Source organism: Erithacus rubecula (genome assembly GCF_903797595.1).
Source record: "Erithacus rubecula genome assembly, chromosome: 1".
Taxonomy (NCBI): Eukaryota; Metazoa; Chordata; class Aves; order Passeriformes; family Muscicapidae; genus Erithacus; species Erithacus rubecula.
The window spans coordinates 101954163-101970546 of NC_136658.1; the positions used below are offsets into that span (position 1 = coordinate 101954163).

Here is a 16384-nt window from a genome sequence, read left to right on the forward strand (position 1 = left end):
CCAGAACTCCAGCCCACCCTGCACAAAGTAGCTGTCCTGCACTGCAGGGCACCCTGGTGCAGAAGTGACTGCAGGGAGCACCACAGCAGCTTGGAAGCTGCCACTGGGCAAGGAGTGCAGCAGCTACCCTGGTTGCATGTGGGTGGGTTTGGGGGCATTTGTGCCTCATGCAGCATCCCATGCACTGTGCCTGCTGCTGTTCCCAGCCCAGCAAGGCTGGGGATGCTCTGCTGCAGGCACCACCATGGAGTCAGGCACACACACTGCCAGCTGCAGACCTTTAATGCATCCTGCACACCATTGCTTTCCCTCCTTTTCCCCATCTCAGCTGAAAAGGCCTCTTTTCCACTCAGCTTAGCTGTCTCCCTCCCTAGTTTCTCCTGCCCCATCACTGCAGCAGAGCAGAGCTGCCACAGCCCCTTGGGGCTGGCAGGGTGTGCTGGGCTCCCAAAGTGCAGCAGGGCTGGGCTGGGCAGCACTCACTGGCTCAGGGGCTGTGCAGCAGCTGATCTGTGCTGCCTGAGCTGTGTCTGGTACCATGCTGGGCAGTGGGCAGCAGAGGAGATGTGTGGCCTCATGAGAAGGGAACCTCCAACCCCCCCAGTGTTGCTGACCTGGCTAGCAGAGCCTTGGGATTTTATCTATCTATCTATCTATCTATCTATCTATCTATCTATCTATCTATCTATCTATCTATCATCCATCCATCCATCCATCCATCCATCCATCCATCCATCCATTGAAAAGGTAGAGCAAAGACTGAAGTTAAGGAGTAAATGACAGCACGTTTACAAGGCAGACAAAATCAAAGAGAACTAACTTTCCCCTCTGACCAGAGAGCAAAGGAAACATACTGACCATTCCTTAAAATAAAGAGAATATTCTGCTGAACATACATAAGGAAAGCATTCCTAAGAACCACTCAGAACACCAGGTTTTATTGATGGGATGTGGGAGCTGTAAATCATGTGGTCACAGTTGTGGGGTAAATGAGTGGAGCTATCCTCCCTCTTGCTTAATTGAATTCAACAGTCATTATGGGGGGCTGCTGTGCTTTGTGGATTGTACAGGCTTCAGAGAAGACTTCAGTACAGCAGAGCTGATTGACTTATGTGGGAGTGAATCCACAGTAACTCGAGTCTGGGAGAGTAGATGTGGGACGTGTATTTATTTCCTCAAGTGAATGAAATAAGGAAATTCCCACCTTCTTCTTCACTGCATTATCAAAACGGGCAAACATATGCTGGTTTTGCCTTTGTGTTTTATTATTTTTCATCACATTATTTCTACCACCACAAGGTAGCTCAAAGGCAGCATTGTGACACAGATGAGTGCAGTCTGTGTATCAAAGCCTGCACATTTCCTAGATAAGGGGGATGTGTGATCAGCCTCTCTGATGGGAACATACACTTCCCAAAGCCTCACTGAGGTTTTGCTCACATTATGCCTGGTGTCAAGGACACTATCAAGTGCTGGACTGAGTCACTCTGCTCTGAAGGTCCTGTCAGGGATGAGGCAGGAAGCGTGGGGCTGGCAAACCCCCAAAAGCTTGGGGAGCACAGAAGGTTCACAACTTCAGCAGGGGAGAAAACCACAAAGAGGGAGAGCTGAGGCACTGAGGAGATGCCAGCAGGGGGTTTGGCCAGGATTGCTGGGGAGATGTGCTGGGTGAGTGCCCACCCTCCACAAAAACTCCTGCACCTTTTATATAACATAATTGCGTGCTTTATTGATATACACAGTAAAGCAGTATATAATACAATAGTAAGGCATATATTTGGTGAAATTTGGTATGTTGTGAAAAAATGCAGTAAAACAGAAGTTTATAAAAATAATTAGTAAATGTTACAGTGTTGGTGTTAAAACACAATATATTATGATATCCAAGTAATAAACCAGTACTGAGTAACGATGAAATAACATGCCATATGGTATTTATGTATTCAACTACACTGATTATGTTTTACAGTTTAATACTTTGTCATTATAAGGAATATGAAATAATTCCCAAATTATGCTTAAAAAAGCAGCAATAAAGCTTTCAACTTTTTAAATACTTTTTGACAGACTCACTCCAAAACTAAGATCTAGAAAGTAAAACAAACAAAACAAAACCCTGATGAAAACAATCGTGCAATCTGTTTTTCCTCCACAATTTTTCTGAAGAGAAGGTTTAATGTATAAGGGGGGGAAGAAGAAACCCACCTCTTTCTTAAATTGCCATTTAAACCTTTTGGTAAAAAAGGCCATGAGAAATAGTGAGGGTTCCTATTGTAATCAGGTGTTAAAAAGCTCTTTATTAGGAAAGCAGAGGTTTGGGGGGGATTGTACTTTTTTTGTAAATGATTAATGTTGTTGTTGTTACTTAAACAATGAGACCTGGTCACACAATGGACACGTGGTGATGATGTAACATTGTCATACGTAATTGTCAGGAACACCACAAAACCAAAGTGAGGTAGAAATAGCATGACTAGCCATGTTCAATGTTAACTAGCATTCAAAATAAAATCTTTCCCAAGTTTAATTACACTTCATACAAGAAGAGGTAACAGATTTTTTTACTCTTGCAATATAAAGTCAGATGGTTGTGTTTCTATGTACTTTATGGTAAAATTAAAAGCTGGTTAAGAAAATGAAGTGGTAAAGCTTTTGCTGACAGCACCTCATACCCAAACCTCTCTCTCACAGAGCTGCAGTCAAGCTGGCTAATCTGTTTCTCTATCAGCTCCTCTCTTTCTCATCTATAGTGAATTGTGCAGGGCTTCCTTGTACAGAGAAACGGGGAAGGACAAAGCACCAGGGCCTTTGTTTTGGTGATAAATATTCATGGAGCAGTGTGACTACCTTCACCTGATCATCATTCCAGGCAAGAACAGCAGTAACTCTTGCACAGCCTTTCCCAAAGGTGGCTTGCAGCACCACAGCTCCTTGGGACCAGCTGCTGCAGCAGGATGAGACAGTGACAATGGAAAGCTCTGGGCCCCTCTCTGGGAGCTGGACAGAGCTCTGTGGGTACCCTGCTTGTGCTTGGGGCTGGGGAGCATCTCCCTCTCCTCTCTCCTCTGCAGCAAAGGTGACAATGCAGGGAGAGCTGCTCCCAGCCCTGCTGAGCCATCCAGCCCCAGGTTATAACCAGTACAGCAATGTCTGCATTCCCTTACTAACAGTACCCAGGAATTCAGTCAGCAGAGGAGACACTGGAGCACAGGATGGTCGTTAACTTCTTTTCGTCTTTCTTCTGAGTTTTTTCTTTTTTTAATTGATTTTTTTTGCAGGCTCTGTCATGTAATGTGCTCTTTCATTTAATTATTGCAAACTAGCTGTGTAATTGCTAGTTGCTGTCCAAAACCAGGACAGTAAGTAATGTAATTCTTAATTTTATTGGAAAGATAAAACTAAACTACTTTCATTGGAAGTTCAGGCTTTTTGGTTATTTTTTCTAAGTCAGCTCTAGTCAGACAAAACCAATGAGAAATGTAAGGTGGTCATTCTGGTGTCACTGCAGGAATACTTTTTTTTTTTCTTTTTGATAGGCAAGGAAAAGAACACAGGACATGAATCTCTCTGATGCTGTTACAGAGCTGAAATGAAACTAAACAAATGCACTGCCTCAGTATATTTTTTTGTGGTTTTTTTAAAGGGGGTTTCTATAAACAATTATTTTTATAAAGCACACTTTAGTTTACAATCTTTCATTATAACTGTTATAAATTTTTTTTTAAACAACCCGAAATGCGTTCCATATAAAGAAATGGCAAGTTATTTAGCTATCAAGATTTTACATGTAGTTCTCTTATAATTTTTGTACAATTGCATAGACGTGTAAAACTTGCCATTGTTAACAAAACAGTAACAGACTTAGGAAACTACTGAAATCTACAGTATAGTACCACTACCCTTCACAAAAATATAGATTTGTTTTCTTGTAAACTCTTACAGTCTAATCCTCTTTGTAGTATGAATATTATAAAAACCATGCGGAACGCCTGAAGTTGTAAAACACATCTTGCTATTCTAACACCTTGTCGTCAGTCATCACGGTCACTAAGGTTTCCATTGCTCTTCCCAGGTCGTCTGCCATGTGGAAAAGGCTCCCTACATTGTGGCCTGAAAAAGAAAGTCAAAGAGGAAATTAAACAAAGAGGATGTGGCAGCATGTGGATAGGAAAACTTCACAGATCCGTCATTCTCCGTGTGCTGCTCGCTGCCATTCCCAGAGGAGACTCCCAAAACTCTCCTGGATGAGTCCAACAGGTTCTCAATAGCAAAAGCTCCAGGTTTGTACAACACTTTAAAGCAACACTGGCTTGAATGGCTGTGGCAAACCACCCTGCAAATAAACCATCACCCCCCACAGAGATGCACTTCAGCATTATCAATGTTCACCAAAAACAATTGAGTCCACTGACACCACAGCAGAGTTTCTGACTGATGCTGCAAGTGTTTGAGCATCCAGTGTTCCATCAAGGAGACAAAGAGAAACAAACATATCAGTTGTAATTAACGAAATCATTAAAGCCAAGAGTTCTCAGCAGGATACCTGCAAAAATAGATGTAATCATGTCCAAACTAAGCAGTTCAGTTCATTCAGTCATTTTTAAAATATCCTTTTCTTTTAGGACAGCAGTCCAGCACAAAGACACCACAAGTATTAGCTAACTACTAATGCAGGGGTTCACTTGTGCATTTCCCCTCACCCATAATCACTCTGAAGTCCTAAGATAGTATAGCCACAACCTCCTACACAGAAGTGATGAATAAACACACAGTACAGTCCTGGAGATGCAACCTGCAACTTCTCACACTCATGTCACCAGTGCAGAAAATGGTGATGGGTAGTAAGAAATGGCTTCATCACAATTAGAGACCAAATAAACTCAAGGCTGAGGAGATTGAATTGAAAAAAATTGCCATTTTAGTCTCTGGCATGCCTTTTCTGTTTCCCCCTGCTGTTCAGGAAAGTGTCTCCCTCTTGCAAGTCCTGTGTTAGATTTTCAGAGCTCTATGACTGTCTCAAATACGCTCTGGCACCTCAAATAACAGACATAATGGTTTAAACAGCTGAAACTTATCTAGAGTCTCCTTCCTGAAAAAATATGACTGAAGAGGGACAATGACCGAGATCTACGCTCCCTTGGATGAGCATCCAACCAAGGGCTGAGTGTTCAAGATTTCTGTCAAGGACAAGGAGGAATGAGCAGACAGAAGGTCTTAAAGCAAACAGAAGAAAATTATACTCCACACAGCACATAACTGTATTACTCAACTCATTGCCACAGACTGTTGTTGAGGCCAAACACATAAATGAGTTAAAAGAGGAGTAAGAAAATAATCGCTGAAGAAAGATTTATTTATATGCAAAAAAGTGCACGTGACCTCCAACTCAAGAAGTCTCCATGCTGCAGAGTGCCAGCAACTGAACATTAATAAGAAGTGAAGTATTACTCAATAAAATTGTATGGTACCCTGGCCTGGGGGGGTGTGATTTACTCTCTGGGAGCACTTGTGATAGAACATTTATCTGGAAAAACACAGGAAGTGCTATGCCATCTGCCCACAACTCTGGCTCTCAGAAGTGCTTTGCATTAGTCTGGATGCTGAGTCCTCACCTGGTCCTTGAGGAAGGAGCACCCAAATGAGGGAAGGACATGACCAGGGCATCCAAGATACACCTTTCATGCAGTCCCTACCTGTAATGTGCTGGAGCCTGACTGACCATTGCACCCCTACATGATGGCTTCCCCTCCTGACAGAACTGCAACAGGAATGAACCCTCCCTGCAGGGAAAATCAGGCTCACCAGCCTCTTCCCAATGCTCACATATTGTGGTAGTCATGCACTGCTGACATTTCTATAGTAAATAAGAACCTGGAGTGATCTTAGTTCAGCAGCTTTTATGGGATAGAAAAAATTACCTCGGAACTATTCAGAGAACCATAGAACGATTTGGGTTGGAAGGGATCTTAGGAAACATCTAGTTCTAGCCTCCCTTTCACTCACTAGACCTGGCTGCTCAGGACCCCATCCAAGCTGGCCTCAAACACTTCCAGGGTTGGGGCATCCACAGCTCCGGGCACTCTGTGCCAGTGTCTCACCACCCTCAGTTAAGAATTGCTCTCCAACATCTGGTCTGAACCTCTTCCTTTTCAGTTTAAAACCACTGCCCCTTGTCCTATCACTGTCTGCCCACATAAAAGTCCTTCTCCCTCCCTTTTACAAGCCCCCAAAAGGTACTGGAGGGTCTCCCTGAAGCCTCCTCTTCTCCAGGCTGAACAACCTCAGGAGCTTTTTTCTTCTGGGGAAGTAATACCACCCTCTGCTTTCAAATACTAGTTTTATTTAAAGTTGTTAGAGGCTTTTTTTTTTTTTGTTTTTGCATTGATGATACAAAGCTAGGCTGGATCTAAACAAGAACTATTCAAGAAGCTGCCCATTGGACAGTGAGCTGTGCTGTGACACTGCTTGCCAGATAGCAATACAAAAAAATCCTTGGTCCTGGTATCTGGTGACAGTTTGCTAACTGCACTAATGTGCAAAGAAACAGATGCAGCAATCAGCAATTTCATCCATACATCACAAATGTATAGCCATCTTACTCATCCAAAGCAAAACCTTGTAATTTCCTCATCAGCATGACAAGTAACTGCGTATGAAAGATTCCTGCCAAGTTTTGGTCAAAACATAGCTTATTTTAAATGTATCCTACCACATTTATTTTAGCTGTAAGGGATAATCTCTGTCACTGGAATCATGCAGACTGAGATCAATCCAGCAACTTACACCATCACAAGTGAAAATCTGATGAAGCCATATGAAATCAAGAACAGATGGGACATGCTTCTGCAAACAGAAGCACTCAGAGCTGCTCTACTCACCTGAAACTCTGCTGTAACTCCCTGCCTTTATGGGAATATACCCCTCTGGTATAACCTGAGTGACACTGTAGGTAGCCAGCTGTGAGAGGCTGCCCGTGGGATCAGGGCTCACATTCAGATTTGTTCTGATTTGTTGTTTCTAGAAAACTCCAGGGCTCTGCAGGATTTCAACACTGCTCATTCCCAGGAAGACTGATCACCCTTTCATAGGATTAGAACAACCCAGACTGCTAAACTGCATCCTCAGAAATTAATACTATTTTGTTCTGTCAAAATGGGCTAGGTCTAGAAAGAATAACTTCAACCAAACACACACAAAAATCCTTGCAGATGTATGCCACAGTAGGTGTAAACTGCTACATAGTTCAGGCACTTAGAAGTCCTTAAGGATCCATGAATATCTAGATACTTTTTAATATCTAAAAATTACAGACATGTCCAATAGTACTTTTTTTTCTTTCTCTGTTAATTGGTATCATGTTTTTGAAATAACCATGCTTCGAATCTGATCTGCCTCCTCAAAAGCTGCACAGATGTGTGTTGCAGTGAGTAAGGTGATACAGCTCCCTCTCTCCCACAACATCCACACTCCCTTTCCAGCACAGGCCTTAATTTCCTCTGCATAAAATCTGAACACTTGTGTCTTCTGCAGAGCCATCTGAGGTTAGAGCTCAGAGCATGGCCACAGAGCACTGCTGGCTGCAGTTTGTGATGACAGCAAATGCAGCAGCAGGGGGACCACAGTCCCTGGGACAGCCCTGGGATGGCAGGATGGGCCAGAGGAGCAGGTGATGGCTGTGTCCAGCCACACAACTGGCAGACCTTCTCTGGGTGTCACTGCACTGCCTGCAGGATTTTTGTCTCTCTTTGACATGGAAGTAACAGCCAGGTCAATTGAGACTGCAGAGAGCTGAGAACAAAGGCACGATGATTTCCTGGTACTGGGTGTGCAGTGAGTGCACTCCCTTCTGTCATGCTGTACTCAGTGCTGGAAATCAGTGCTCAAGTTCACTGCTTCCATAGGGCTGTGCTGCTGCCACTGAATGCTGCTCTCTCTCCAGCACTGAAATGTAGGACAGTGACATTTTTAATTAAGAAGCAAATTAGAGAAATACTGTCCTAAAAGCACTTAGAAAAATAAAAATCAGAGCTTTCCATTATTATTCATATTTCTAAAGTAATGCTATCAAAGAAGGTATTAATTCCATTCTTCTTTTAACATTAAAGCTGAGAAAGTCTTATCCATGCTTGAGGCACTGAAAGGTTGAAAAATGCTGCTGTGCAAGAAAAAAACAAGTAGACACTTTGAAATGCAGCAATAAAGCTCAAAATGGACATGGACAGTATTAACTTCAACTTATAAAATCCACAAGTGCCATTTGCTTGGAAAGCAGAAGATACCTATTTCTGCAGACACTAACTACCTCACTTCTAGCCACACAGAGAAAGATGGGTTTCACATTGCTGAATTTGCTTTAGAGACTCTAATGGAATCAAGGCCCATGGGTGTGGGCACAGTAACAGAATACCAATCTTACACTACAGCTTGTCAGAGAAATAAATGTGAAAAGAGTGGATGGAAATTGAGAAACACCAACACAATGCAGGGCCATTTCTAGCAGAAGTGATTTCTAACCCTTTCCTGACAAAAGAAAAATCCTTCCTGTTGGTGACTTGTGTTTTGGTACCTTTATTCATATTGAGTAATGCCACAAAATCCATGGGATTACACACAAAGACAATACCAAATGTGAGTAATGGAATCAAAACCTGGCCAGGTAGGTTTTAAACCACAGGATCTGCCTGTGCACATACAGACTCACACCTAAAACAGAAGCTGTTCTACACCTTGGCTCATATCCTTTATGAGCAGGCAAATGAACAATTGCATTTTATATTCAGCTGTCCAAGTTACTAATGTCCCTCTGGAAACATTAATGAGTATAAACTCAGCTCTTAGAGAGTGGAAAGTAGTTTACTTCAGTAAATTTTTTAGGGTTAAACTGCTGGAGTCAGATCAGGTGAAATATACTAATTTTAAGTTTTTTTTTTTTTTTTTTTTATTACTTGTATTGAGTGTGCCCTTTGCAGAATAAGGGTTTTTTTGAGTAATATGCATAAATATGAATGAGGATAGTGGAAATCAATGACCTGTTTTGCTAAATGGGAGAACAGTTCTCAGAGTATATGAGCTGAGAACAAGCAGGGCTGAATGTGAAGTATTTTCCATAAAATTTCTGTATTGGTACAGTCTGCTGATGCCATCTCAAGCACCCTTTTTAGATCCATATGAGAGGACCTGCCATTCAAGGACAGACAATCTGCACCAAAGATCTTACACCTTGAAGTAGCTGAACCTGCTCCAGCACCTACAGCCAAAGAAGAACCTCTGTATTTCAAGGCAGCACATCAGGACAAATCCTGGCTTTCCCAGGGTGCCCTGTAAGTGACTGGGGGTCACAGCAGCTCTGCTAGGAACCCCAGTGCCTGTGCTTCCAGGAGACCCTCCCTCTGTACAGCACAAGTTTGCAAACCAGGTTACCCTTCAATTCCTGCCTCATCCACACTGAACATCTTCTGTGCAGAAAAGGTCATTTCACAGCTACTGTAACTGCACTCAGGCAGCCTCTGAATATTTTATCTTTAATAATAATTTTCACTAGAAATTCATCTTTCAAACGCTGTATCTGGTTGGCGAGTGAAGAGCAGCTGCACAGAGGAAAAATCAAGGCTCTCTCTGGAAATGCTTTCAAAGGAGCTGTGACAACACAGTGCAAAATGCTTTCCTCCATTAATGAGCAGTGACACACAAATTCCAAAACCTATTTTGCATCAAACCAACCATGTCTGAAGTGCACAGTGAAAACCACGGCCCATTTGCATTGCTGAATACAACACTGTGGAGCTGGTGAATGTTAGTAGCATTCTTCATTCTGCAATAGTACACCAGGAAATTAAAACACCTGAATCTCTTATACCTCTCAACTCTCATACTTCTAAAGAAATATAAAATAACTTTTTTAATCACTGGAGGTGATTGTGTGTTGGAGGTTGGTGTGCTGGCACATATATGTAAATACAGCTGAGTGTGTAAGCAGAACAGCAAGAGACCCTGGTCTCCCTGTTGTGCTTACACACAAGAGCAACAGAACATGAGTCAATGACTGCAGTGTATTTACTGATAACATTTATCATTCATAGGCTTAATTTCAGTGTGTTATTTTCTCCTCCCCATTCCTGATTTTCCACCTCTGGGAGTGTGTAAGAAAATGCAGATCCCTGAGCTCACGCTGTCTCCACTGAAAGTTGAGAGGTACACCACCTTTACAGCACACATGGGGAATGCACTCAGCAAAACCAAACAAAATCCAAAGCAAAATAAAACCACCCCCACCCTTCACCAAACCCAGGCAACCCCGTGCTGTGTCACACACATGCTGGCACAGAAAGCAAGCTGTGACAAACAGAAGCCATGGCAGTGAGCTTGTGTCTCACTAACCTCTCTCACTGGCTTTCCAGGGGCATTTCTTCCTTTAGGAACAGAGAAAGGAAGTGGAATAAATATCAGAAGGAAAGGAAAAAAAAAAAACCAACCACATATGAATATATATTTTATACTGTAAAAGACACTTCAATTTCCATTTAGAAATTTAACATTAAAGAATGCATTTCTGATTAAGCAAGGACCGAACGTGCAGTGAAATCCACTGATGATACTGAGCTGATTTATTCACAACAATTCTGTAACCTGTGCCTTGGTTTAACCTCTCAAAAACACTTGAGAAGCTACTAACACCAACTTAAACACCTGTCAGTTGAGAATAAGGACTGCAGACAGTATCTGAACTCACTTTCTGAGCATCCTAATTAGCAAATTTAAGTACTTCTAGCAATCAGTGTAAGTGGTAAAAACATTTTCCCCCAACATCAAATTAATTTACCCAGACACTTTACATTGTATTGTGGCCTGCATACACTGAGGTGTGCATGGATAAACATGCCTATGCATACACATATATTTCACACCTACAGAAGTACACTGGAATGCAACACACATTTAGGGTACATATATTGCAAAATCTGTTTGCAACATGCTGACCTGCAAGCATGGTAAAACTGAGGGGGCAGAGGGAGAAACAAGAAAAAAAGTTCAAGCAAAAAGAGGAAAAAAGAGAAAGTATCTCATTGTGTTCAAGTACTACCAAAATGGAGTCAATAGTGGGTCTAGCTGCAAATATGTTTCCAACAAGCCTTCACAGAAGCCCTACTTTGATCATGCTGATTTTTCTCAACACTCCTCATGGCATATTTATTTTTAGAAAAAGAAAGCCAGGTGTTAATCAACAGCAGAACACATCTTTGTCCACCTTCCCACCCCACAGCCAGTGACAGTCTTGCTGTCCCCAGAAGCAGTGTCCCACTGCCACTGCCACACTCCTGGCAGCACTGCTGGGGTCAGGCTCAGCCCTAGTGAGAAAGCCACTGCAGCAGATGCTGTAGATCTTTGCCCCAGAGGTGCTGTAAATGATGCAATTCTAAATGATGTGTGGGACACTGGGGAGAGAGGCAGACACATATGGGAGAACACACCAGTCAGCATAACAGTAACCTCACTGCTGTTGAGTTTTGCTCTATGGCAGCCTGCAGGAGAAGGGATGACAGGCAATAAACAGCTTTATGGGTATTGTACAAATTGCAGATCAAGAGCCAACAGCAGAGCAAGGCTGAGCAGAGGCAGTACAGGAGGAGAGGGCAGAGGAAGGAATAGCATCACTGACCAGCATGGATCTGAGCCACAGATCCCACAGAGGGGCTGGGGCAGCCTCTGAAGGCCTGGACAGCAGAGGTTGCCATTTACTGAACAGAGAAAGTTTTAGTCTCTTTCTTCCCCTCTCCCCATCAACACACTTCCTATTAAGCATGATAGCAACAGGTTTAATAATAACATGCTCTGCACATGGTTTTTATTCTGCTCCTAAGTGAAATCTCGACTCTAGTGATGTCTGTACAACAGTGCTGGTGCAGAGAGGTGTCACTTCACTTCCAAGGACTCCACCTCACAGGCCTGCCTCATCTTCCAAGACTTACATATGTACCTACACACCCTGAGACTTCCTCTGGCTTTTTTATCAGGAGCCACGAATTCCCTAAAAAATGCTTTCCAAAAGGGGAGATGAGAATATTTCACCAATACCAATCACGTAACAAAAAATCCTTGGAAAGGAAGATACAAAATCTATTGCATACTTTGTTCATTTTCTGAGGAATAGCCCCAGGATTTAGGTCAGCTTAGACTCCAGAAACTGCAGCAGGAATGGGGCAGGAATGGCACCCAGCAGGAGATTAACTGAGATCCAGTTTAGCTTGGGTCAAGAAGACAAAAGGGACTGCCTGCAAGCAAAACAGTGGAGGTCCTAAGAAATGCCTTCCTGTCAGCACAAACACCTACAACTGCAGCTACATAGTGTTTAATTTAAATCTGCATGAGACAGACTGGATTCTGCTTGAAAATGAATGCATTTAAAGGTAACTGGGGTAGCTCAGCATCACACAAAGCAGCTGTGGGGACTGTCTGTGGTGAGTAATCAGCCCTAGAATTTGTTAAATGCAGCAAAGATTCATGCTACTACAGCAACAGCTAATTTCTTCTGGAGGAAGATTAAAAAGGGTTTAATGGATTTTACGTTATTTTCCTCTTTGCATATGAATGAATGTGTGTTTCTAAGTTTTAAGGCAAGGAGTATGGTTTAGCATAAACTGCAGAGGAAGAAGATTGTCTATATTGCTGCAGTTCTGAAAATTTGTGTTCTGGAAGGCATCAAAATACTGATATGCAATCCTTGGGTGCCTAATTATCTATTATTTCTGCTCAAATTAACATTTCCTGCCCTTACAAAACAGATTTTTTTTGGTTTTTTGGGTTTGTTTTTTTTTTTGAAAGCTACATAGCATTGCATCACAGGCAAAGGTACACAACAAGTGACCACATCAAACCTGAAAGCAGAGACTCCACCAAAAACTTCTTGCAGGGGTATCTGCAGATCCAGGTCAAAATAGAGAGCACAAAGCAACTACTGCACTGCCCCTCTCACTGAGCTCAGGAAAGGAACAGGCTACACAAAAGGGAGATCTAGGTCTGCAAGAGCCTTTTCTCTCAAAACTGAAAAAAAAATCTGTTTAAGTTTTATTAAATTAATTATCATATTTTCAGTTTACACCAGAACTGGGCATTATGAAACAGGGAAGACCTAGTCCACCTCATCACTGTCCCAGCTGCAGAGAAGCTCAGCCAGATCAGTTCTGTTGTGCAAAAGGGGAGCAGTAAGGGATCTCAGTCACCTGGGCTCACTGTGGTGGGATGCAGGACCACAGAACAGAGAAGGTGACACCACTTAGGAGAGGCCAGGGTACCTCAAAAGGAAGAGTATTTCCAGAATACTCTCCAGTACAGGGTACTCTTTCATTGACTCACTAAAGTGTGAAAAGAAAAAGTGTGCATCATGAGACCCTTTGCTGCCAGAATAATAGAAAAACTGTATTATTTGCAGTGCTGAAAGTTGCTAGTTCCACTTAGGACATTAGTCCCATTCATGACAGAGTCTGGCTGACACACAAGTGAGAAGAGAAAATGTGACTGATGTATTTTAATATGGCTGAGATAAAAATAAAAGTACTAAAAAAGGTGTTACTTTTAGTGCCACTCATTTATTGCTGTGGGGTCTTGTAATTTCACTGCATAACACCACAACTGTGTTAAGCAATACCATGTGACATTGTGAGCACCAGTGTCTGTCCAAAAGTTCTCATGCTATGCCAGGGCCTCAGCTCTTTTAAGCCATCATGGTCTCATTGCTAACTAGTTTTGGCTCCTACTTCTTCACTACCTGCCAGCAGGGACCCAGCATTGCAAATCTGTGAAGCTCTCTCACCAGCTTCAGTTAGTTCAAGAACTTCTGCCCCTAAGTATCTCTCTGACCTTCATTCATAGAAAGCATTTGCCATGAAACCATAACTGCAAAACTCAGCCTGGTCCACCACGAGGGCCACCTGAAGTGGTGCAACTTGTTCATCCTCAGTGCTGCAGGAGAAATGAATTTGCCTTTGAAAATACTGGCCTGCCAATCTTACTTTCTAACTGTGAACCAGTTCCCTGGAGATTTAGTAGTTTGGGCACAAATACAGTGTGAAAATGTTTTCCTCTGTGGCCCATTATTGAACAGGGTCAAATAAACCACTGAGGTGGCATTTAATGGTAGATTTCCACTAAATGTCAGACCTCTGGCTTTGACATCTGCTTTGAGTTAGCACAGCAGCTGTTTGAAGCAGCTGCAGCAGTTGTGAATTTGCTGGGAGCAGCAAAGTATAAGAGGAGTGGATGGGGAACCTTTTAGATTAAAAGGAAAGAAAAATTCCTTAAGGACAGCAATCATCAGGTATTCAGCAGAATTTCTCTCTTCAGAAATGAAACAGCTTTGGGCACCAACAGCCAGCTGTGCAAGGAGCAGGAAAGTCCTGTTCTCCTTAGGAAATGCCAAGAACTGCCAAAAGGTTAAACTGAAGAAACAAACAAATGAAAAACCCTACAAAAGGTATAAGGTACATAACTTGTTGAATCTGAAGTCTGCTTGTACATACAGATCTATGACACAATCTATTTTGCACTTGCTTCTCTAAAATACATTCAAAATGATGCTATAATGCCTTGATGTCCTTTTAAAAATAATTTTGTGCAGCAAAAGCTTGAAAAATACAATCTTAAGGAATTTATCTCCAGGTGAGCGACAATTACTATTGTTTTTTATTGCTTTGTTTTAGAACTTCAAAATAAGAGCTAGTTTAGTAAACTATTTCCCAACCTGAGGAAGTTCTTACTCTCAGGTACTTTTGACAATATTTAGGCTAAATCTGTCTGTGATGCTCATCTACACATTTGTGTAACCAAGTACAGAAATTCAGTCCTTTTCTCTCTTCACTGCTTGTTCAGCTCTGAATTTTTCTCACAACCAAAGCCTTCAAAATCCAGTTTGCTTTTGTCATATTGTTCTGAACTCCTTCAAGTTGTTGTCATTCTAATGGCAGTAGGACACCCAGAATTATGTCTCTGATTCAAAAGGCCTTCCACTCCTTACGCTGTGACATGCTGATATTTAGCTTGAAATTTAACATGCTTATTTCTACAGGCCACAAAGAAAACATTATTTGATAAAATCATTAAGGTTGGAAAGGTCGTTTAAGACCATTGAGTTGAACTGTTAACCCAGCACTGGTGGGCCCCCCACCAAACCAAGTCCCCAGGTACTACATCTACATGTCTTTTAAATACATCCATGGTTGTTGATTCAACACTTCCCTGGGCAACTTGTTCCAATGCTTGACAACCCTTTTCCAGAAGAAATGTTCCCTAATATCCAATTTAAAACTCTCGTGGCACAACTTAAGGTCATTTCATCTTGTCCTACTACTTGACACCCTCACCTTGCTTCAGCCTCCTTTCAGGTAGTTATAGAGGATAAGGTCTCCCTTGAGCCTCCTTTTCTCCAAGGTGAACAACACCAGCTCCCTCAGCTCCTGTATGACAACCTATTTCTGAATGGCAGAGTGGGACAACTGCTTTTTGGTATCTGACAAGTTTTTATTTCTACTTAGTAAGAATCAATATAACAAAATGTATTGTTTATAGATATGTGCAATTGTTCGTTTGGGTTTATTCTTCTGTTTCCTGAACATCTACTTGAGGTAGATTTTCACACCTGTAATATGAGATTCAATGCAACTTATTACTTGGAAAGAAACAAGATTTCACTTGCACCATTCCTGAATCCTTAACATTATGCCCTCTCAGGCTGCTTTGTCCAACTGCTTTCACTCTTCTGCAACTGCACTTTGATCTTCTGGTAAAGATTAGAAATCTGAGATACAGATTACACCCTCAACAGCAAAATGGTTCTTGATTCAGTAGTTTGTTGAGATCAATCAACTCTGCTTCCTCTTCTTCTTCCTGCAGTCTTGAAAATTTTAAATCAGAGATCCCTGATGCCTGTGGAATCTGACCAACCACAGCATCTTTCATATCACACTGAAAGTCTACATGAGGCTGCAGCACATCAGATGTTGGATGCAAACTTTGTATCACAGGCATCAGTTGAATATAACTGAATTAGTAAACCAGGAAAAGAACAAAACTTCAGTAACAGAAATTTACACGAGCTCTCAGTAGCCTCTATCAACCAATGAATGGAAATTCATTTGCACTGGCTGCACAAACTATTTCCTACAGAGAGCCTGAGCATTCCTATACCTCAGCCAAAAGGAATTACACTAACCTGGCATTCATGCAAGTACATCAAAAGATATATGCAGAACAGAGAAACATAACTGAAGTCCTAATCTCTTTAGCCAAAAACTGACAAACTGAACAAGTTTCTCTCCCACCTGGACTAATCTTTTTGTGTAGCCCAAGAGAGGGGAAGAGACAAATTCTGGCTCAGCCTGTCAGTGCCTTGGCC

General features: G+C 42.1%; 1 protein-coding gene across 15 annotated transcripts in view; it reads right to left on the reverse strand.

Annotated features, from left to right (window-relative positions):
* Positions 1–1702: 1702 nt before the first annotated feature.
* The window catches only part of DMD (dystrophin), a gene marked incomplete at its 3' end in the record, with an annotated part of 1131161 nt that continues 1116479 nt past the window's right edge, over positions 1703–16384 (reverse strand). For 11 of the 15 annotated variants that reach the window (XM_079310888.1, XM_079310881.1, XM_079310887.1 and 8 more), the window contains one exon: positions 1703–4110. In XM_079310888.1, coding sequence (XP_079167014.1) covers positions 4013–4110 — 98 coding nt within the window. Of the gene's footprint in view, positions 4111–10377; positions 10410–16384 lie in introns of all 15 variants that reach the window. The other 4 variants (XM_079310883.1, XM_079310880.1, XM_079310876.1 and 1 more) reach the window with 1 other exon arrangement.